General features: G+C 39.5%; 1 protein-coding gene across 5 annotated transcripts in view; it reads left to right on the top strand.

Annotated features, from left to right (window-relative positions):
* Positions 1 to 24,049, top strand: part of ELP4 (elongator acetyltransferase complex subunit 4) — a 268,802-nt gene that overhangs the window by 81,031 nt on the left and 163,722 nt on the right. For all 5 annotated transcript variants that reach the window (XM_073347771.1, XM_073347772.1, XM_073347769.1 and 2 more), the window contains one exon: positions 12,631 to 12,819. In XM_073347771.1, coding sequence (XP_073203872.1) covers positions 12,631 to 12,819 — 189 coding nt within the window. The remainder of the gene's footprint in view (positions 1 to 12,630; positions 12,820 to 24,049) is intronic.

Here is a 24,049-nt window from a genome sequence, read left to right as displayed (position 1 = left end):
TTAATGTGTATTCAGTTTTACTTAGTTCTCAACTGATATGGATAGGCTGTGCAAATTAACTGTAAACCAACATTTTTTTAAAAGGCTTATTCTATGCTAGTAGCTACTAAAATAGGTTGCTAAATGCAATGAAACTAGGCAAAGTGTATTTTCTCCTGTAGAATTTTCAGATAGCTGTTTTAACAACATGGAGTTCAGAATTAATTCACAAAACTATTGAGAGCTAGCAGCGTATTCCACGCTGTAAGGTTTGGGGTTTGTTGGTAAATTAAAATACATGTATCTTTCAATAACAAGAATTGAAACACAAGAGCTTATTATAATGCCATTTTAACTTAGATTAACTATTCAGAACAGCTTACCTTCAGGCATCTCTGTAAATACTCATAAATCACAGCATGAATCATCCACAATAATTTTTTAAAGACAACAATTTCAGAGGAAAACTTTTTCTAGTTTAACCAATGCTCAACTTAGTTTTCTTTGTCTTATTCAATCAAGAAGACAGCTTCTTTGGAGTTCACCTAAATAAAATAATCAGTCATGTGTGGTGATGCTTAATTGATAGATAATTATATTATCTTCATTGTTGTTATACAATAGAAACTTCATTAAGGTAGAAGTTACCTATTATCGGTTCTGGAGAATGTCAAAATATATAATTGCTGTATACTACTAGGCAGTTGAATTTAAACTATCTATGAGGGAAGACAGCCTTGGATTTTGTTTGGCTGCTTTTCTGTCTAGGAACGTTTTTTTAGGAACATTAACTATATGGAATACTTGTGTGTTCATTTAGCTTATTTTTGCAGTTTTCAGTCTCTGCAGAGATTCATGGGCAAGCATGTTTTCCCTTTGGTGGCAGTGCCCGTCTGGAGAAGTAAATTGGTCCCTGACAGGCACCTCTCCCCACTTGCTGTGGTAACCATGGCAACAGGCATGTCATAACAGTTCCCACAGTACAGTATGCAGAGCTGCTCCTCCAACAAGATGACAGGTCCTCTGGAAGCAAGAAATCTTACAGAATGCAAAAAGCAACAGCACCAAAGTGACATGAACACCCTGGGAACCTTCAGCCAGCAATTAATGTGCTACTGGAAAAGACTCCAATAACTGTGTTTGTTTTTCTTAGGTGTTGGTTTTAGCTTAAATATAGAACCTATGTATATTCCTGAGAAACATTTATATTTTAATACAGAATGATGGAGTCCATAATTTTTGGATAATTTTTTGCAAAAAATTAGGACTAAAACATCAACTAACATTGTTTTAACGAATACTCAAAATGTGCACTATTTTAAAATATTTTGTTAATATTAATAAAATCAAAACCAAAAAACTCCGTGCAAATAAATTCAGAACTGTATATTTGCTAAAAGCTATTTTTAAATTAAAGCACATTTTAGTTTCTGAGGTGAGCAATTTGTAGCTTTAAGTGTTTGAAGTGTATTCTTTTTGAACCAGTTAGTTTAGTTTAAAAAGCCATTAGATCATGCCTAGATGTTAATTTCTGCTTCAGGGAAGATATAGAGAGCTTAAAAATGAAAATGATTTGCTGGAGCTGAAATGTTACTTTTCTAGAATAATCTTTTCCCTGTTCTCCACCTTTCTTCACACAGCATATTTTGCATGTTTAGGAAGTCCTGTATAATACAACACTAATAAAAATACATTCAAAATTGAAATTAATTGAGGGCCAGATCATGCTCTGGGTCTGTGACCTATAGATCTCTCACTTCTATGGGTAATTCAGCTGTTTCAATGGTATTGCACTCCTTTCCCTTAACCAAGCCCTGAGAAGGGCTTTCTCTATGGCCAAATAGAAAGAGGGTGGACCTGGGACAGGGCTGCATCTCCCCTACTTCCCCTCCATCCAAAAAAACAAAAACAACCCTCTGTAAAATTGTATTAACTTCTGACTAGTGCCCCCCTCCACCTTGGAGAATCGTCTCTCATTGGTAGTAGCTTACGTAAAGCTGGAGGAGAGCCCACAAGGACATGTAGGCCCAGGGCTCTGATTTTGTGTGGACCCCACCTTGAGATTTACAGGGATTGGTGGCCAAAACCCTTGCGTCTTCAATTCAGTCAAGAGACAAACCTCATGGAATTTCTAGACGTCTTTGCAAGTTGTTCCATGGTGGGGTCTGGCCCTTAAGGCCCTTCGCTACTGCTTCAAGTGATAATCCACTTGTGTAAACCATATGTGGACATGCAGGCTCACCATGCGCCTGAATCTGGAAATTTTTAGCAGCAGTGTCCATTGGTCTGCACATGCCTAGTGGAATGCTTCATGCTCTGAACCGAGGGCATCAATGGCAGCACAGACCAACGCCTCTCCAATTCTTTCTTACCACTGTATGTCTTGAGCCACTGCATACAGGTGCTAAAGAATTAGGTCCTCATAAACATGTCGGAGATGAAAGGCCCAAAGAAGAAGGATCTGGTTGTTCCAGCTCCACCTTGCAAACTAAAGAAGCTGTACTCCATGGTTCCTCCTGGCAGTCCAATGTTGGGGTCCCATCCAATGGTTCTGACATTCTCTGTGCGGGATCCCCCAAACACTAAACCTTTGGATGACTCAGATCCCCTGTTGACACCTCAGAAGCCCCCCAAATACCAGGGAGGACCAAAACATTCACCTTGCCAGAGGAGATCTTCACTTTGTCCTACCTACCATATCCCCTGCTACCATCTCCAGCTCTTCTTCAAGACATTCCTACACCCAAGGGGACCACCCTGAAGGGAAGAATATTACCCCCTGCTATGTCTACATCTAACATCCTCCCACTTGTTCTGTTAGCACTGCTGGTAGAACAGGAACCTGTCATCTCATCCAGTGAATCTGATGCTCCTGAAGTGGCTTCCCTCCAAGGGAAACAAATCCTGTTGGAGATGAGGAAGGATTTGGAACCCCCCACATACTTCTGAATACAGATATGCAGAGGATAGCTGGCATGAAATGCCTTGGGGTCCTCCCCTCTGGCTGATCCCTAATGGTACCATGGCAGCCATACAGCAGATGTCCTGGATCCGTGTGGGAATCACACCAAACCTCCTTTCCCAGCCAGTACCAACTGGCTTCATCAGAATTTGCAGAGGAGGAAGAGAGAGCCAGATCTGCTGGTTCCAACTAATATGTCATCTTCCTGACCGGATTAAGTGAGTGTTCCATCATCCACCGGCCCACCCAGTGATAACAAACATTACTAGCACTTGTTGCAGAGAGTGGCAGCCAAGCTGGAGTACCTCTCAAAGTGGTCCAAGACACACAACAGGACCTTTTGGACATCCTCTGGCCCTTCAAGGGCAGACCTTTCAGTAAGCCAAGCCATCCTGAAACCCATTAGATCAGTATGGCACACCCTACCTCTTGTGCCCCTTCCCCAAAGAGAGTGGTATTTTGTACCAGCTAGGGGGCAGTGTTTTTATTCACCCACCCAACACCAAACTCCTTAGTGGTGAAAGCAGCTACAGAAGCATCCAGGACAAAATATTCTAAGACTACTCCAGCTGACAAAGGCGCCAAATACCTTTATCTCTTCGATGGGAAAGACTTCTCATCAATTAATCTCCAATTCAGGGTCACTACCTACCAGGAGTTGTTAGCAAAATAAAATTTTCTTAATTATTCCAAATTTACAGATTTTAAAGACAGACTTCTCCAGGAGGACAGAGCCCAGTTCCAAGCCCCCATTACTGAAGGCAGGCTAATGGTCAAAACATCACTAATCCCCTCTCAGGAAGAGGGCACTTCGTTTGCAGCCCTCAACATGAAATACATTTATTTTCATATATTCACTGATTCCACAGGAAGTTCCTCAAATTTCTCATTGAGCTGGACCACTTCCAGTTCTGAGACCCTCCATTCGGATTAGTTATAGCACCCATGGTGTTCACAAAGGTCCTTTCAGTAGTGGCAGCTTGAATGAGACTGAACGGTTTCACTGTCTTTTCATATCTCAACAACTGGCTTCTGATGGGCAGATTCAGCACTGGAGTCCAGTTGGCAATTACATTCCTGCTCAGTCTTCTGTCTTTCCTGGGAATCTGTGCCAATGATGAAAACTTTATCACCCCCCCGTGAGGTCCATAGACTTCATAGAAGCATTCTTGGACTCAACTACAAGAGCCATTGCCCCACCAAGAAATTCCACATCATGAGTGATCATATAAAACAGGTCACCTTCAAACTTTGGACCACAATCAGGACTTGTTTCCTCAGCAACATAGTTTCGTGCATCCATGTTACAACATTTGCCAGGCTCCATCTCCGCAGCGTACAGATTTGCCTTGACTCCTTTTTTTTCATGAGGAAAAGACAATATCAATGCCAAAGTGTCACTTCCACTCAAGATTTTGTCCTCTTTCACCTGGTGGACAAAACTGAAGAAAGTAAGGGTGGGAATTTCTTTCCTTACCCCTACACTCGAGGCAACTATAATCACAAATGCTTCCCTGTTAGGTTGAGGAGCTCATTTGAAGAATTATGTTGCACAAGGTATCTGGACCCTTCAGGAGGCCAGGATGCACATTTTGGTCTGCGTTGTCATCACTATGTTGGTGATCTCTCATTTTCTTAAACCAAGGTTCTATGGTCCCAGTGTCTGAACTGGAATTTGGCTAGAAGTGGTGGAATGTGACTCAGCCCAGATGAGAAACAAGTCCAGCAACTGTAGGAGTAGGAAGAGGCTACTATTAGAAGTTTAACAGACTTTTGCCAAAATGGTCCCGAGCCTTTGAGCCCTGATACTCTATTAGCATTAGTGACTCATAGAGCCATCTCTTGCTGGCCAGGAGACTGCAACAGTTCCTCTCTAGTGTGGACCTGATAACAGTTGATATCTGTTACTTCTCGGCTCCACTGCTGCAATGAAGTCTACTTGGGGCTATCCTGAGGTTCACCCAGAACCTTCACTCGTCTCCTAAGTGGTTCAGGCCAGTCTAAGCAGTTTGCAATCAAATGCCCCCTCTTAAAGCCCTAAATAATCTAGAATCTCATAATATAATATTCCTTTTCACCATAGCCTGGGACATGATTAACATGGGCTGGTAATGGCTTACTGTTGGGAATCAAGTTTGAACAATCTGTAAGTTTAAAAATACATTTAAGTCTTTGGGAGTTATGCCCACGTCACTGTTTTAATTTGTTCCTTCAGGTTTGGTGACAGGACTTTCTCAGTTGACTTTTTTGGAATTATCTTTCCTTGGCATCCATTGGAGCTCAAATCTAGTGATCTTCAGGGCAAAGAGGCTGGTCAAGGATTTATTTTGCTTAGCTTTTGACTGCTTTTGTTTTTTTCTTGTTTGTTTTGTTTCTTCTTCCTTTGTTTTGGTTAATTTTCTATATCTATAACGTCTAGCTGCCAAAACAGTAGTACTGTAGAAATTATTAAAGTTGATTTTTTTAATCTAAAATGATTTCTTTGACCATACAGGTTCTAATATTGTGGAATGTATTTAAAATTGTCAATTCTACTCTCCAGCACAAGTGTGTTGGTGCAGAAGTTTAGTCTACTACTTGCCTCATAATACAAGAATCGAGTAAATAATTAGTCTGTCGTAATATCTACCATCCACATAGAAATTATGAAACACAGAAAATATACTTTGTCCTCAATGAAACAAATAAGGTACTTTTAGCATTTTTGATATTGATATTATCTTGGAGTATAAAGTTCTCATACCCATCCTACAAAGAGGAATTAAGTGTTGTCCTATAAGGACTTGTTAGTCCTTCAAGCAATTAGGGAACTAACTTTCTGATTCAGTTTTGTAAATGTGTTTATAAGCTGCTGTTTTTTATTTTAATTGACCAGAAAAGGCAAATTTTTTTGTTAATTGCAAAAGTTCAGAGCAAATCAAGGGACCTCCCATTTCTATTGATGACTTACCTGTGTATTATTTACTTTGTTGATATGAGATACTTGGAACACCATTTATTTTTGCTGCTGACTGTCCAGAAAAACTGGACAAAGCAGATTTCATAACCTATCCATAGTTTGTGAATTGCTTAAACATTACAGAAAATGGGGTTTTCTATACATTTTTGTACCCCATCATGCTCTCTGATTAGATTCTCAACTCTTACCCTTCCCCCCCCCCCGGCCGAAATTATGTAACAGTCCAACACTTCGATCAATGTCAGGCTTTGCTGTATTATCCTGTGCTAGGATGCTTGTATTGTAAACAGGTAATTTTATATATGACCACAGACCAGAGAAAAGTATGTGGAGCAATAATGCACCAGTACTTGAATATATTGCTTTCAGAGAGAACAAAAGAGATTCTAGTAGGTCAGTTTACTCCTTTATCCAGGAGAGTTGAATAAACTGAGTTTGATGCAGCTGTGTGTGTGTTTTATAGATGAGTCCTTAAAAGCCAAGGCCCTGTCAACTCTGCATGAACAGAGTTTTTGTAAGAATAACTGTTTGCGCTAATGTCCTGGTCAAAATTTCCCCTCTGTGTCTCAAACACTGCTGTGCAATGTGCTAGTTTTGTGTCTGGTTTCCACTCAGTAGCAGCTGTGCTTAGGCAGTTGGTGAAATTCTTCTTTCATATGTGGGTCTAGATTCACAAAGGGCACTTACGTAATTTGCTGCCTTGTGGAATTGCTAACTGTGTTAAGTGCTCGGGCTTTCTGTACAATGCATGGAGACAGTTAGGTGCCTAAGAATAGGATTCACAGAAGTCAGGGCACTGAGCAGAGAGCTGCCTAAGATTGCCAATAGGAAATACCAAGGAGAGGGATGTTGCCTAAGGCTCTGTCCCTGAAATGTCCCCTCAGTATTCACAGCCATGAATCCTCTCCCTGGAGTTAGGCACCTAAGCCAAATGAATGGTTGAAGAGAGGGGTAGTGCCCTCATAACTTTTAGCCCAGTGGTTAGAACACTCACCCAGGATATGGGAGACCTGACATGGGTTTGATATTTTTTTTCCCCTTCTGGCTGATGTGGAGCAGGGATTTGAACTTGAGTCTCCCACCTCAGTACCCTAAAAACTGGGCTATGGAGTATTCTGTGGAAGGTCTCTCTCAATCTGTTGAAGCTGTTCCACTGTGTATAGTTAAATATCCATTGATCCAGAGAGAGAATGAGTGACTCAGTAGATCGGTGTTTAGGGCACTTATTTGGTAGACAGGAGACCCAAATTCAAATCCTTGCTCCACATCAGTCAGAGAGAGAGAACTGAACCCATGTTTGCCACAACCTGGGTGAGTGTTGTAACCATTAGGCTAAAAGTAATAAAGGGACCACTACCACATCCATATCCTCCTCCATAGTCTGTTGTATGGTGTACATATGCTCAGAGAAGGCCTGCTGGATCGGGTCCCAAAAGCAAGATAGGCAAGGGAATGCCTAGTTAGTGAATCCCTCTGGAGCTCAGGTATGAGTTAGGCAACAAGCATCTGGGCAGAGTCAGGGCTTAGGTGTTTGAGTGCATGCCCAGCTGCCAAAAGTTATGTCCCTCAGGGACTTGAATGACAGAAACATAGGTGCATCAGGATTCTAGGCATCTATTTGGTTAGGCAGTAGCTGAGCAGGGGGTTTATGAATGACAGTAGCATCTAAATTCTCCGTGTGAATCTAGCCCAAGTAGTTTATCAAAGTACTCTGAAATCGCTTCGGATCGAAAGTGATGTAGGTATAGATAACGATTTGGTAAATATCCAGGAATGAGGTATGAGTGACTTATTTGCATCTTATATTGCAAACAAAAATCTTTTGTAAGAGAATATTTAGTCAGAAACCCAGTATGGACTCTCAGTATGATGAACAAGTTCCCAGACTGATATAATCCTTTACCTGTCTGGTGCTACTACAGAATTCATTAGCTAAGACTCTCCTTTAAAGACTATCACAAAGGAAATATATTATAGTCTCAATCCACTTTTCCCCTCAAATCCTTTCTCCTACACAAAAATGTGCACTCTGGATACATCTCCTGCCTATAACCATAGCATCTTAATGGGATAGCTTCAGTTTAAAAATCATATTTCCTTCTTATTATTTAAATAACCCTTAAAATTACTATAATAGAAAGAGATTAGAGAAAATAATGCATTTTTCTCTTTACTTTTGCATTTGACAACACTGTTTCATATAGTCAATTTAACTTTTTGGTGAATGATCCACACTCCCTCGTGCAAAAGGGTGTGTACCATCTATATTTACTTTTTATTTTTTTTCAGTGTATACATTCATTCAGTAAAAATAGTGCTTCTCCATTGCTCTAGTGGCTCCTTGAAACATTTGAAAAAATAAAAATATGCAAATAGATTACTCCAGGAGACCCCCTTCCCCCAGTCATTAATATAAATATTAAGAGCAGCTAAAACATACTTTTAATCTTTCTGTTCTTTCACCAGAGTCCTCCCCCATCTCTTTTGGCTGTGGAAGGCAAATGTGCTTTGTAGCATTCCCCAGTGTTCAATAAAATAGGACTCTTTCAGATTGAGAGGGCTGTAAATTCCTAACATAAGTGACCATCAGTTGCCCTGCCAATTACTCCTTTTGGGCTGTAGTTCAGGCATCCCTGTTGACTGCTAATGTGGTAGTATGGCAGAGGGAGAGAGATGGTCTTTCAGGTAAGTAGGTCCTAGGCGATTTAGGGCTTTATAGGTCAAAACCAACACCTTAAATTCTACCTGGTACCTTGTAAGTAGCAAGTGCAGATCCCAAGGAATGGTGTCATGTGCTACCAGAAAGATGTATCCTATAACAAACAAGCTGCTAAATTCTGTACCAACTACTATTTCTGGATTGATTTTAAATGTAGGCCAACGTACAGCACATTGCAGTAGTCTAATCTGGAGTAGACAAAGTTGTAGATGGTAGTTGCAAAGTCTGAATCAGAAAGAAACTGATGCAACCTTCTGACTGTATGTAGATGGAAAAAGCCAGTCTAGCCAATCTACCTGCTCTTCTAGTAGTAGCAACAGCAGCAGTAGAGCTGAAAGAAAGTGAACAGATAACAAGCAGCGGACAGTTGGGTACAGAAGGAGAAAAGAGGAGGACAAAAGAAAGGTGAACCTGAGAATATTTGGTTGTTACTCTCAGGCGCTCCCAAGAGACCCTTCTAAAGACAGGGGAAAAGAAAATCCCCTACCAATTTTTTTAAAGAAATTGAGGGAAATTAAGCAAAATCATAATATACTCTTTAAAAGGTGCTTTATCAGAACACTACCTCACTTTTAACAAGCTTTTGAGATTAAACAGAGCTCTTCTTCGGGTCCCCTGTTTCTTGTGATTTCTTTCACCAATAGAAGTTGGTCCAATGAAAGATATTACCTCACCCACCTTATGTCTCTAATATCTTGGGACCAACATAGCTACAACGTCACTTTAGTCATTCTCAAAAAATTCAAATTAAGAATTTCCTTTTGGTTCCATTCCTTCTGTTAAACCAATACTTGATGATCAAATTGTGCATGTTGTCCCATTACATAAGAACATAAGAATGGCCATACTGGGTCAGACCAAAGTTCAGTCTAGCCCAGGATCCTGTCTTCCGACAGCGACAAATGCCAGGTACCCGAGAGGGGATGAACAGAACAGGTAATCATCAAGTGATCCATCCCCTGTCACCCATTCCCAGCTATCCTGCCTAATAGCCATTGATGGACCTATCCTCCATGAATTTATCTAGTTCTTTTTTGAGCCCTGTTATAGTTTTGGCCTTCACAACATCCTCTTGCAAAGAGTTCCACAGGTTGACTGTGCGTTGTGTGAAGAAATACTTCCTTTTGTTTGTTTAAACCTGCTGCTTATTAATTTGGTTTGGTGACCCCTAATTTTTCTGTTATGAGGAGTAAATAGCACTTCCTTATTTACTTTCTCCACACCTGTCATGATTTTATAGACCTCTGTCATATCCCCCCTTACTCGTCTCTTTTCCAACCCGAAACGTCCCAATTTTATTAATCTTTCCTCATATGGAAGCTGTGCCATACCCCTAATCATTTTTGTTGCCCTTTTCTGAACCTTTTCCAATTCCAATATATCTTTTTTGAAATGGGGCGACCACATCTGCGTGCAATATTCAAGATGTGAGCATACAATGGATTTATATAGAGGCAATATGGTATTTTCTGGCTTATTATCTATCCGTTTCTTCATGATTCCCAACATTCTGCTAACTTTTTTGACTGCCGCTGCACATTGAGTGGGTGTTTCAGAGAACTAACAATGATGCCAAGATCTCTCGAGTGGTAACAGCTAATTTAGACCCCATCATTTTATATGTATAGTTGGGATTATGTTTTCCAATGTGCATTATTTTGCATGTATCAACATTAAATTTCATCTGCCATTTTGTTGCCCAGTCACCCAGTTTTGTGAGCTCCCTTTGTAGCTTTTTGCAGTCTGCTTTGGACTTAACTATCTTGAGTAGCTTTAGATCATCTGCAAATGTGGCCACCTCACTGTTTACCTCTTTTTTCCAGATCATTTATGAATATGTTGAATAGGACTGTTCCCAGTACAGATCCCTGGGGGACACCACTATTAACCTTTCTCCATCCTGAAAACTGACCATTTATTCCTACCCTTTGTTTCCTATCTTTTAGCTAGTTGCCAGTCCATGAGAGGACCTTCCCTCTTATCCCATCACAGCTTACTTTGCTTAAGAGCCTTTGGTGAGGGACCTTGTCAAAGGCTTTCTGAAAATCTAAGTACACTATATCCGCCGGATCCCCTTTGTCCACATGTGTGTTGACCCTCTCAAAGAATTCTAGTAGATTGTTCAGGCATGATTTCCCTTTTCAAAAACCATGTTGATTCTTCTCCAACAAATTATGTTCATCTATGTGTCTGACAATTCTGTTCTTTACTGTAGTTTCAACCAGTTTGCCTGCTACTGGTGTCAGACTTACTGGCCTGTAAATGCTAGGATCACCTCTGGAGTCCTTTTTAAAAATTGGCATCACATTAGCTATCCTCCAGTCATTTGGTACAGAAGGTGATTTAAATGATAGGTTACAAACCACAGTTAGTAGTTATGCAATTTCCCGTTTGAGTTCCTTCAGAACTCTTGGGTGATATACCATTTGGTCCTGGTGGCTTATTGCTGTTTAATTTATCAATTTGTTCCAAAACCTCCTCTAATGACACCTCAATCTTGGACAGTTCCTCAGATTTTGTCACCTAAAAAGAATGGCTCAGGTTTGGGAATTCCCTCACATCTTCAGCTGTGAAGACTGAAACAAAAAAGTTTCTCCACAATGGCCTTATCATCCTTAAGTGCTCCTTTAATATCTCGATCATTCAGTTGCCCCTCTGGTTGTTTAGCAGGCTTTCTGCTTCTGATGTACTTAATTTTTTTTTTTTTGCTATTACTTTTTCAGGTCTCTGGCTAGGTGTTCTTCAAATTCTTTTTTGGTTTTCTTAATTATATTTTTATACTTCATTTGCCAGAATTTATGCTCCTTTTTATTTTCCTCACTAGGATTTAACTTCCACTTTTTAAGGGATACCTTTTTGCTTCTCACTGCTTCTTTTACTTTGTTATTTAGCCACAGTGGTGCTTTTTTGGTTCTCTTACTATGTTTTTTAATATGGTTAAGTTGAGCCTCTATTATGGTGTCTTTAAAAAGTTTCCATGCAGCTTGCAGGGATTTCATTTTTGGCACTGTCACTTTTAATTTCTGTTTAACTAACTTCCTCATTTTTGTGTAGTTCCCCTTTCTGAAATGAAATGCTACTGTGTTGGCTGCTGTGATGTTTTCCCTGTCACAGGGATGTTTGTTTATATTATGGTCACTATTACCAAGCGGTCCAGCTATATTCACCTCTTGGACCAGATCCTGTGCTCCACTTGGACTAAAACAAGAATTGGCTCTCCTCTCTGGTGGGTTCCAGGACTAGCTGCTCCAAGAAGCAGTCATTTAAGGTGTCAAGAAACTTTATCTCTGCATCCCGTCCTGAGGTGACATGTACCCAGTCAACATGGGGATAGCTGAAATCCCCCATTATTACTGAGTTTTTTATTTTTGTAGCCTCTCTAATCTCCATGAGCATTTCACAGTTACTATCACCATCCTGGTCAGGTGGTCAGTAGTATATCCCTACTGCTATCTTCTTATTATTCAAGCATGGAAATACTATCCATAGAGATTCTATGGTACAGTTTGATTCATTTACGGTTTTTACTTCATTTAACTCTGCTTTGTTTCACATATAATGCCACTCCCCTACCAGCCTGACCTGTTCTGTCCTTCTGATATATTTTTTACCCTGGTATTACTGTATCCCATTGATTATCCTCATTCCACGAAGTTTCTGTGATGCCTATGATATCAATATCCTCATTTAATACGAGACACTCTAGTTCATCCATCTTATTATTTAGACTTCTATCATTTGTATATAAGCACTTGTCACTTTTTATCTGTCTGTCATTACTGATGCAAATTTGCCATTGATGCAAAAATTGGTACTACTATACATTTTTTTTCCCTCTCTGGGCTCTCTTATGCTATCACATGCTTACTTCAAAGTATTTAGTTACTATGGGCATACATAATATAAATTACAGAAGTTCTAAAAATTACCTATCCATTTGATGCAAGGTGTTTTTCCTCTTAATGTGAGAAATAAAAATTAGTCATTCTATTTTTTTTTCATCTTCTCTAGAAAAAACAAAAAAATATTCTGCGGATAGGAATTCAGAGCCTTGGTTCAGTGTTGTGGGGAGATGACATTTGTTGCGCTGATAATCCGGAAGATATTCATAGCCTCACAAAGTTTCTGTATGTTCTCCGTGGTCTCCTCAGAATGTCTTTGTCAGCCTGCATAATCACAGTGCCAGCCCATCTTATCCAGGTAGGAATATTATAATTGCTTCTTTCCATAATTTGTTGTACATGGTTTAGTATGCACAAAAAAAGTTAATGAGTTAGTGGACACTTAATGAGCAAAATGGATTGAAGTGTCTTGAATGATTTTGAAAATTGCATCCTGTTGCAGTTGTTTTGCATCAGTAGCAAATTGATTTCTAGATGAAATTTTACCTCATGTATTATATTTTCCTCTGACATACAGTAGGGTCTTCAACATTATTTAGATGCTGAATTTATCTTTCAGTAATTACTAGCAAATAAAAATAATTCATAAACTTTCTGAGTGAGCCAAGAGAATAAAACCAATTTAAGACATTCCAAATAGGCATCCTTCAGCTTAGCATCTTGTGTTTTAAAGATAGATTTAAAATAATGTTACCGCATTTCTTCTGTGCTTTTGTGATGTAGCAATACATTGCATTATCTAGAAACACCTGAATATTGTAATGGCTTAGATACAGGTATAGCTGTCATATGACTTTAATATATATAAAATAAAAGACGCAGAACTTATAGAACAGGGGTGGACAAATTCTTTGGCCTGAGGGCCACATCAGGGTTCCAAAACTGTATAGAGGGCGGGGTAGGGAAGGCTGTGCCTCCCCAAACAGCCTGGCCTCTTCCCCCTCCCACTTCCCGCCCCATGACTGCCCCCCTCACAACCCGCCCCATGACTGCCCCCCTCACAACCCGCCCCATGACTGCCCCCCTCACAACCCGCCCCATGACTGCCCCCCTCACAAGCCCCCCACCCATCCAACCCCCCCTGCTCCTTGTCCCCTGACCACCACCTCCCGGGACTCCCCACTCCCTAACCACACCCCACCCCCTGACAGGCCCCCCGGGACTTCCACGCCTATCCAACCCCCCCCCCCCCCCGACCGCGTTTCCCATCCCTAGACTGCGTCCGAACCCCCACCCCATCCAACTGTCCCCTGACTACCCCCCGGGACCCCCCGCCCCTTATCCAACCTCCCCGCTCCCTTACCATGCTGCTCAAAGCAGAATGTCTGGGAGCCACGCCGCCGTGCTGCCGAGTAGGAGCTCGCAGCCCCGCCAGCCAGAGTGAGGGCGGCACGGTGACCTGAGGCTGAAGGGGAGGGGGAACAGCATGGGAAGGGCCGGGGGGCTAGCCTTCCCTGCCGGGAGCTCAAGGGCTGGTCATGACGGTCCCACGGGCCGGATGTGGCCCCCGGCCATAGTTTGCCCACCTCTGTTATAGAAGGTCCAATTCTGTTAGGCAAAGTGCTGCATTCCCACTGATTTCAAAAGGCAGTAAAACTAGAACTGGGAGATCTGGGTTTGCTCCCTAATTCGGCCATAAATTTCCAACGTGATCACAAGAAAGTCAGTTAATCTGTCTCTGAGTAATTTTCCCAGCTGTAAAATGGGAGGGGTAATAATAAGTATACTAAGAAGTATACTAAGTCTTAATTTGTTTTCTGGAACAATAGTTTTTAGTAAAAGGACAAATGTGAAAACCTTCTTCTGTAAAAAGTGCTGCAGCTCATAAAAGAAAAAACAGCATTCACAGTGAATAGAGTTATGCATAAATTTGATAGGACTATGGTTAACAAACATTCAATGTTTAAATATATGCCTCTCATGTCAACATTGCAATTTGCAAAGCTGATGAGTGCCCGCAATTCCTGTTAAATTGGTGTTACAGGCACTCAGTGCTCCTGAAAATCACAACCATTTCTATTTTTCACATGTTGCCAGTGTGACTGGAGGTGTATCAACACTCCTCTGGTGTATGCCTTCAGTTTCAGATTTCCTCTTTCCTAAAAAAAAAGAAGGGAAGCTGGAGACCCATCCTAGATCTCAGACAACTGAATGTCTTCATATGCTATTCAGGATGAACCACCCTGACCTCTAAAATCCCCTCACTAAATAAAGGCAACCAGTTTGCAGCTCTTGATTTGAAAAATGCCTATTTCCATATAGACATTCATCCAACACACAAGATATTCCTGTGTTTCATGGTGGGCCTGGATCATTATCAGTACAAAGTTCTTCCCTTCAGCCTCTTGACAACTCCCAGAATTTTCACAAAGGTGTTGTCCGTGGTAGCAGCACACTATGCCACCAGAGCAACCCTGTATTTCCTTACCTAGATGACTGTCTGCTACTGGTTTATCATACCAAAAGGTACAATCAGTGGTCCTCTCTATATAACCTCCTTCAATCCTTAGGACTTCAAGCAAACCTAGAAAAGTCCACTTTTGTTGCAACACAACCTCTCTATTGGGCTGAGGAGTACATCTGGATGATTATGTGGCTCAAGGTTCATGATCCCAACAGGAGTCAAATTTACACATTTAATCCCTCAAACGCCAGTAGTACAAAATGCCTACAAAAAGCCTGCCTCTGTGCACAGCATGTTTAGATCATGTTGGACAATGTGACCACTGTATACTACATAAAAAGAGAGCATTAAGCTCTGGAATTGGTATATCCAAAATCAGATTACCACAGTGTCAATCTGATGGACCATCCTATGAGTCAGACCTGGTATGCTAGAGAACACCTGCTTATGAGTTTGCAGCACAGTCAAAATTTCTGCCCTTTCAGTTTGTTTTAACTCTTTATATACCTCAGTGTTCTCTAGTGATGTGTCACCATGGCATTCAGCTATCAAATTGATGAGATTTATTGTCTCAGAATCCTCCTCAGCACAACATGTTCATAATGGCTTCTGTATTGTGATAGACTTTAAATCTATTAGCATGCAGAATCTGTGAAGCAACCTTGCTGTGGGGTCTTTATGTTGCAAGGGACCTCATTAATCCTTTCCACAATCTCAGAAGGTCCCTCTATGAGTTTCGCATTTTGTACCTTTTTACAGTGAGTAACATCACCAAGACCCCACTCTAACAAGCATTCACAAGCATTGTGGCCATACTATGCCTTCTGTGTAGCATGGCTTTTAGTGAGGTTCATTTGAACTACTTCCATCATGTCCCTTAACTCCTTTCTGAACTGCTGTACATGTTTAGTCACTGGTTCCCCCTCTGCTTCAGAGCCATCCTCCCAAGAATCCCTAGTAGATCCTGATGACCTGTGACCTTTCTCCCATACAGAAGATTAAATGGGGCAAAGCCTGTGGACTCTTGGGGTGCCTCCCTACAAGCAAATAGTATAGGGGGTAGCATTTCATTCCAGTTACTTTCCCTTGTGTTTACATTCATTCCCAGCATAAACCTTAGACTTCTGTTGAGCCTTTCAACTAATCCATTTGTTTCTGGGTGCTATGGGGCAGATCTCAGCTGTTGTACCCCACATATTCACTATAATTCACTAAATAACTGGGACATGAAATTTGACCCCCAATATGATACAGTATCCTTTGGGAAAACTACTCGGCTGAATATAGAGAGCAAAGCTTTAGCTGTTGTGTCAGCCTCTATTAGAGCAACTGCCTCTGGGTATCTAGTGGCGAAGTCCACTGCTACCAAAATATATTTCTTTCCTCTCTGGGTTGGCCAGGGCATAGGGCCAACAATATCCACAGCCAGCCTAAAAAAATACCTCCCATTACAGGTAAGCAGCGTAGGGGAGCCTTGTGGAGCCCTCTTGTGCTTCAGGCATAAGTTACAAAACCTACAGTGGTCTGTGACCTCAGTCTGAATATTTGGTTAATAAAAATTCTTCTTTAACTTCTCATGTGTCCTCTCTGAAATCTGAGTGACCTGCACTAGGGCAGTCATGGACTGACAACATTAACTTCCCATGATAGGAGGCACAATCAGTTGTTTATAAGCTTCCGCAGGACTTTTGTTATTCCCCAAAGGGGTCTCTCTATAGTTTTCCCTCTTCTGCAAAAAACCTTCCCGTTTTCCTTAGATGGGGTCCCACTGAGGATGATTTCCCATATGCTTTCTAGGGAGGGGCGTGCTCTCTTTTCTGCTATAAATTCTTGGCTTCTGCCAGCACAAAGAGTTGTCTGAGGTACATAAGGTAACCCCCCCTCCCCCGCTTTCCCACCCCACATGCTCCAAGAGACACGCTGCCATTTTCTGCTGAGCAGGAGCTGGAAATGTTGTCTCCCCACCTCAGCTGCTATACCATTGAGCTATATTCCGTATTACTACAAGTTATTATATTTTCAGCTTTGGACACAGACAGTATATCATTACCAACCAACACATCTGCTGGAATGGTATCCAATATCCTAACATTTAAAATACCTTTTAAACCTTCCCATTCCAATTGTATTTTAGCTAAAGGCACAGTGGTTTCAAATTGTCCCAGTGCAAGGAGTTTTATGTCTTAGTCTCCTACCCCACACATTCTCCCTACATTCTCCCTGTTCATCCAGACTCTCTCCTGCGTCCCTCTATGATCTCCTGTATATACATGCATGCCACATTCCCTAGCACATTTTCACCCTCTTACCTTCCCTGTCACACCTATACCATATTTAGCTGCTCCTGGCAGTGCTCTTTTCTGAATCCTCACAGCATTTGGTGCCACACTCTTCCTTAAGGGCAGTTTGGATTCATTCATTTATTGGGAAGATTGGAGGTAATGACCATCTTTACTAAACTTCTTGCTGCACAGGGGGTAGAGAAATAGCAGTCATCTTAACTGTGGGAAGCATGTGGCCTCAGTCCCACTAAAAACAATGGGACAGTATAGCCATTTTTAAACTGTTTCTTCTGTTTTGATCCTGTGATTATGTTGGTGTGAGCATGTGTGTGTGTATAGGCATGCTTGGGCTAGTACCTAAGGCCATTCCACAAAAGTGACTACATGTTGCTCCAAAGAAAGAATTTGCTTGCCATTCACTTGACACCCTGAGTCTGTGGATGTATCTGCTCCTCCACCACAGTGTGTCAGTAGAGTTGAGTTTTCCCTAGCCAACAGAAGGGATGGTAAGGGAATGGATCAGTGTGTCCCTTTGCTGTTTCTCCTAACATGACTTCCTCAACATTGGCGCAGGTCCTTTTTCTGCTCTCCCTCCTCTCTAAATTGAACAGCAGGTCTGGCATATGAGCAGTTATGAATGGTAATTCCTTAGACAGTTCTTGAAATTAGAACTGATGGAACAAGGGCCCCAAAGTCTTCTGCAAAGACTGCTTCTGCCCAAGTGTCCTGGATCTTCCTACTAATGAGTAAATGAGGTGAAGAAATGTAGGAGTTGAAAACAGCGAGGAGGAGTGGCAGAAGATAATGAGGGCCTTATGGTGCAAATGTTAGTGTTTTATAGCAGACCATATTAGGAAAAAGAGAATGCATAGAGAAATTTGGAATCTGATGTGAGTGTGAGACAGTGATGAGGTGCATAGAAAGAACAGTGAAATGCTGGTGAATGAGTGGGACATGGATTAGACTAGAGGACCTGACCTGGAAAGTGAAGAAGAGAACTGGCAGAATTGAGATATATACTGTAAATTGGGCCAGAAAGTTGGTACTTGGGTTCAGGGCGGGGGATGAATTGTTAAATCTTAATTGCATGAAATATGTCTGTATACTGTGAAGCTAGGTGTGTGAGGGAAGAGTTTACTTAGGAGAGTTTTGTTGGGGGAATCAGAAAAGTGTGCCTGGGAGTCTTTGAGCAGCATGAGGTGACAAGAAATGTCTCTGAACATTTATAAAAAACAGGATCTCCTCCTTTTCCCCCCCAAAACATATCTGGGAAGTTGAGATTGCTGTCATATGCCATAGGATTTCATGTCTTTCAATTAATCTGGCCACTATATGCCTGGGGGGTAGGGGAGGGCAACGGGGCAACATATGCTGGGTAAGGTGGAGGGAGCTGATCCTAAGGCACATTCCCTCAGTCAGCACACTCAGTTTAGGCAGCTCAGGTTAACTAGTGGCTCCTTCAGTTTAACAGAGTCTTCAAAAATGTACCAAAACTGGGACAAAACACTGTTTTTTCTAAATTTGAAAGAGATACCAGCACTGGTCAGTGAAGTGTGTTGTGCTGAACACTCCCAGACCTATGTACTTGCAGGATCAGGAATTGAGGCATTTATTATTTTCTCTTCATGTTTACATACAATGGAGTAAAATCTGCCTTGATTTACACCCATGCAAGGACAGAATTTTGCTCTAGTATATTTACTTTCTGTTGTACTTGTCCTTTCTAGCAGATTATGTCAGTAAAGCAGCCAATCAGCTTTCAATTTTTAGTTCTTAACATTCTTTCAGGCTTGTACATTGATGATTAGCTGTTCTCACAGTTTTGGCTTACTTCCTATGTTTAATTTCATTGTAGGCAAGCAACACATAGTTAAGGAAATTGTAAAGAAAAAATAGTGAGGTTGATTCAGAACTGATGTTAAAATGTGACTTTTCAAACTAACATTGCGAAGGGCAACTAAAAAGTTTGGATCTAATATGTTGTGTGTGCACTTCAGATAAATTTACTTGTTAGGACTAGTGATGAGTTCTGTTGTGCAATTCCATAATCCGTAAAATGCACCTGCCTAATTTAATTATGTAGTTAAGATTGAAATAAAATCTCATATACATTAGTATGCTGTAACTTTGCTGTCCAATTTAACATGTCTACTCCACAATAAAAGCTCAAGTATTCTGGAAAAAAACCCAGAAACTTTAGTCTTTTTGCAGTATCTGCTCCCATAGATTGCATTGAACAGTTGTGAAAATGATTAAACTTAATGCATCCTCTTTTAAGCACTAGAGTGAACTGTCATTAGGAGGAGCAAAGCTGCTAAAGGTTCCCTATATCCCACATTACTCAGTTCCCAGAGCCCTGCTGTGTAGTTGTTCCACTCTCCAAGAAGCCTGTTAAAGAGCCCCCGAGAGCATGTGTACAGCCCTCCATGTTAATAGTTAATTGGTGAGGATGGCAAGATGAGAGGACAGCTGAACATGTGGTCTCTCAGGCTCAAGCAGTAGGCAGACCTTTAGTTATAATAACAGCAGCTGTTCACAGTCTCACAACTCGACTACTCGCAATGCCATTGCTGGTGTTTCTTAGTGGATTAAAAAAGTAAAGTACGGTGTTTGGTTTTTTTTTTTTAAAAAAATGAAAACATGTACTTCAAGTGTATTTCTATACACCTGTTAAATTTGATATTACCAAGAATATATCATTATATTTAGCTTATGTTTTTTTTGGTCAAATCTAAAAGTCAAAATGCTATATAATGCACGTTTTTCATAAAGTGTGTTAAACGCTACAGAATTATTCACTTTACTGCTATTCCATTTCTATCAGATTTTGACTAAATTATCTTTTGTCTGCGAAATAGTTTGATAGCTGATTCTGAAAGGGAAATTGCATTTATATATGTAATTTACATGGGGGTACATTTTAAATGATAAATAAGTTTCAAGCTACAATAGAATCTTATTTCTGTTTCCATGCTGTGACCATAACGAAAATAACCCCCCATTGATCGGTTTTAAATTTTAACAAGTTTCTTCTTAGAAATATAGGAATATTAAAGCAGATCACATTAATGGTCTGTCTGTTCTAACTATCCTGTCTCAGACAATGGCCTGTACCAGGGCTCCAAACAAAGGTGCAAAAAAACCTATAGTTGACAACTTATTGAATAACATTTCAGTGAGGAAAGTTTCTTCACAATCCCACCAGTTGGTGGTTAGTTTATACCTTAAAGCATGAGGTTTCTGTTGCTTATATTTTAAAAATAATTCTACCTAATGTTACTATGGAAGTTCTTATTCTTATAAATGTTTAGTTATTTTTTTAATCCTTCTAAGTGCTTGGCGTCAATGATATACTCTGGCAATGAGTTCTACAAGTGAATTATGTTTAGTGTATTTGTTCAGTATTTAAATTTGTTGCCTTTCCATTTAATTGAATATCCCCTTGTTCTTGAATTGTGAGCCAGTGAATAGGACCATTCAATTTACTTTCTCTGTATGTTATCCATTATTTTGTATGTCTCCCTCATGTTACCTCCTATTAATCTACTTCTTAAACAGTCCCAGTCTTCTTAAGTCACTCTTCATGCCTTTTGATTTATATAGCTACCATTATTAACCAGTTGTTTAGACGTTCTAACAATGTTTTTGGCTCTTTTAACCACCACTGGACAGTGAACAGTGATTTTCATTGAACTATCCACAATAATACGCAGTTTTTTCCTCAGTGATTTAGAACCCAGCGATATATATGAGTAGTTCAGGCTACTCCTTCAAGTATTCATTACCTTGTATTTATCAACTTTGAATTTCATGTGCCGTTATATGATTTTCATTCACCTAGGTTTGATAGGTCCTTCTGAAGTTTCTCAGTCTTCTCTACTCCTAAGTAACCCAAAGACTGCCTGTTGATGGCAGAGTCACTTAAAAGTTCCAAACTTTTTCTGACATGTGCAACATTATTTTCAAGGAATCAGAATTTTTGAAGATTTTTTTTTCAGAATTATTTGGTAAAATTATAATCCACCATAGAACATAGTCATCTGTAATAGTGTTTACAGTTGCAGAGATTTCTAGTGGAAAACTGTGTGCTTGACAAAAAAAGACATTTCTCACTTCATATTTCTTGACTGAATAATGTAGGAGTACATTATGTTGGCAGAGGAATTTCAGAAATGACACTAAAAATGTACCCAGTTTATTTGAATGCATGATGTGTGACAAGTTTTACTTGATTGATATTTTGTAGTGATTGAAAGCACTCTTATCTGAAACAGTCTGTCAGGTAATAAATATTGATATTCTTATGAATTATGATTTATATAGTTATGGACGGTTACTTTTCAAGTTTTTCCATCGCTGCTTGAAAATGCACTGTGCCTGTGAAATGCAGTTGCACATTTAAGAAGGGAGAATGTCAATTTTTAAAATAACTGATGATCAAGTGGACTGTTCTTCAAGCTTTCCAAATTTGAGAAATTACATAAAAATGAGTGAGGTATTTTATTATGTTGTATTTTGATAATTTGCTCATTGTAGAGTACAATCATAGCAAAAGTATTTATGCAGTAGCAGATAATACAAAGGACTCTAATGCTACAGTGATGGGCACTGTTGGAAGCCCTAAGGGTAAAGTAGATAGATAGAAACTAAAAAGTCTGCCCGTTATTTTTTTTCAAAAATTACTAGAAATTATGTAATTAGTTACCTTGTCATACTTTGCTGCAAATCCAGTGTCAAGTTTTTCCCCAAAATATTAGTTACAGCAGCTTTTTATACATTTGTGGCAAGTTCCATGTCAGTCAAGTGCACAAGCAAACTTTTGAATATGTGATGATCAGATAAATTATGATGATATCAATTTGTTCCTTGAAAGAATCTCAGTTCTTTCATTACAGATGTCCCTTCTTTTAAATATGAAGCCACCTCATTGGAAAGAACTGCCACCAACCGTATTAGTCAGCATGTACCAGGGGAAATTAATTGACTAATGAAAAGTATGAATAAGCCTTGTTATAGTACTCCTCTTGAGAGAGTCTAATGAGGTTCTGTTTAGTGTGGTATTTTCTTTATTTCATCTGATACGTTTAAAAATTAATCTCCTACAATATTAATGTGCTGGTGCTTTGAATTCACTGAAGTGAATACATGTTACAGTATGTTTCAGTGTAGAAAAAAATCAGAAACAAACCTTTTCACATCCATAGGCTTTTGTGTCCATGCTGAGTATTTTAGCAGCTAAACTCTATAAATCAAGCAAGAGAGTGCTTTAGAACCTGCTACTACTAATAATAATATAAGATTATGAGATGTGAACTCCTACAGCTTGAGACTGTCTGTGTGAAATCTTTATTCTTAAAACAAGATCTAAGAATGATTCCATGCTGCAGAACTAACATATTTTGTGAGTTCACAAGTATAAAATGTTGAATAACATGAAGATGTGCCCATTATGTAGAAATTTGTGCCACAACCATCAGTCATACAACTTTTATACCTCAGCTTAACAACCTTTTAACAATCTTAAAAATGGAAAGTATGAGAGTTGTAAGTTTGTTACATTTTATTGTGTTGATTTAATATTGAATACACAATCACATGTAGAAAATATTCTAAAGTAACAACCATACAAAGAAGTGTATAGTATCATGGATTTATGATGCAGATATGCTAGGTTGATAATCATCCTTGTTCTAAACCATTTTGAGGTACACAGATATTCTTCTGGATACTATTTTTTTTCTACACATATAAAAGCTTATTAAAAATTAAGGTCAAATAGAGGCTTGAAGAAAATATATAATTTAAAATTAAATCATGTTGCTGTAAATAGTTTTGTTTTCAAATAATATGTGTTTGTTACATTCACTTGTTAAGTTACAGAAGAAATTGTAGCATTTTGTACTTTCATACAATCAGTATAAAGTGGCTACCAAAGTATATACTGTTTTTTCCATCTGGTAGCCATTTTATAGGGATCCTCTTCTGGCTATTTGGATCATAGATACCATATATACTTGACTTATTTTTGCTTTCTTCATAACTATATATTTATTGCGGCTTAAGTGGCTCATATATACTATAACCAAAGACTGTCACGCAACATATGGAAATAGACGTGTGCATATACATTATATTATATTGCTTATGTCTTGTTTCAGACTTTTTTCCCTTCAGAAGTATATGTGTACCTATTTATGGCAGAATAGGCAAAGTATATGTGTACCTATTTATGGCAAAATGGCACTCCTCACCATCACAATTATGGCCATCTTCTGTATGCAATGTGTGTATGCACCTTTGTATATAGAAAAGTGGGTACGGTTTGGTTTTCTAAAATAAAACTATAAACAAATCATAAAACTAAAACAAATGATTAAATGCAGCATAGTAACATTTCACTTTATGTATCCATCTACTCTGAAAATAATTTTAAAGATTGGACAGCTTTTAAAAAAAATTGAAACAAAATTTAGGCCTAAAGTTTTCAAATGCAGCATAGATCTAAATAGTTAAATGTCCCATCACAGTATGGAGATAGTCATCTGTTCCAGCATATGGAATCTTTTGGCTGCTGGACTAAGTAGTTAATATAATGCCCAGTGTCCAGGCGTGGACACAACTGTCATGAAGCAGAAGGGAGGGGGCTTATTTTTGAGCCCATTTGGACAGTGATAACAAAAACGAGGAAAGGAAACTTAAAAAAATTCAGGATGTATTATCTGCTTTTAGCAAATAATTTTGTTAGGTCCTGTTTATATTTTTCTAAAGTGATGTTAGCTTTTTACATAAATAGTATGATAGGCTTTTGTAATAAGGCCAGGCAAATGTTGTTTTAAATCTTT

The sequence above is a fragment of the Lepidochelys kempii genome, chromosome 6, assembly GCF_965140265.1.
Source record: "Lepidochelys kempii isolate rLepKem1 chromosome 6, rLepKem1.hap2, whole genome shotgun sequence".
Lineage (NCBI taxonomy): Eukaryota > Metazoa > Chordata > Testudines > Cheloniidae > Lepidochelys > Lepidochelys kempii.
This window is presented reverse-complemented; position numbering and strand designations above follow the sequence as displayed.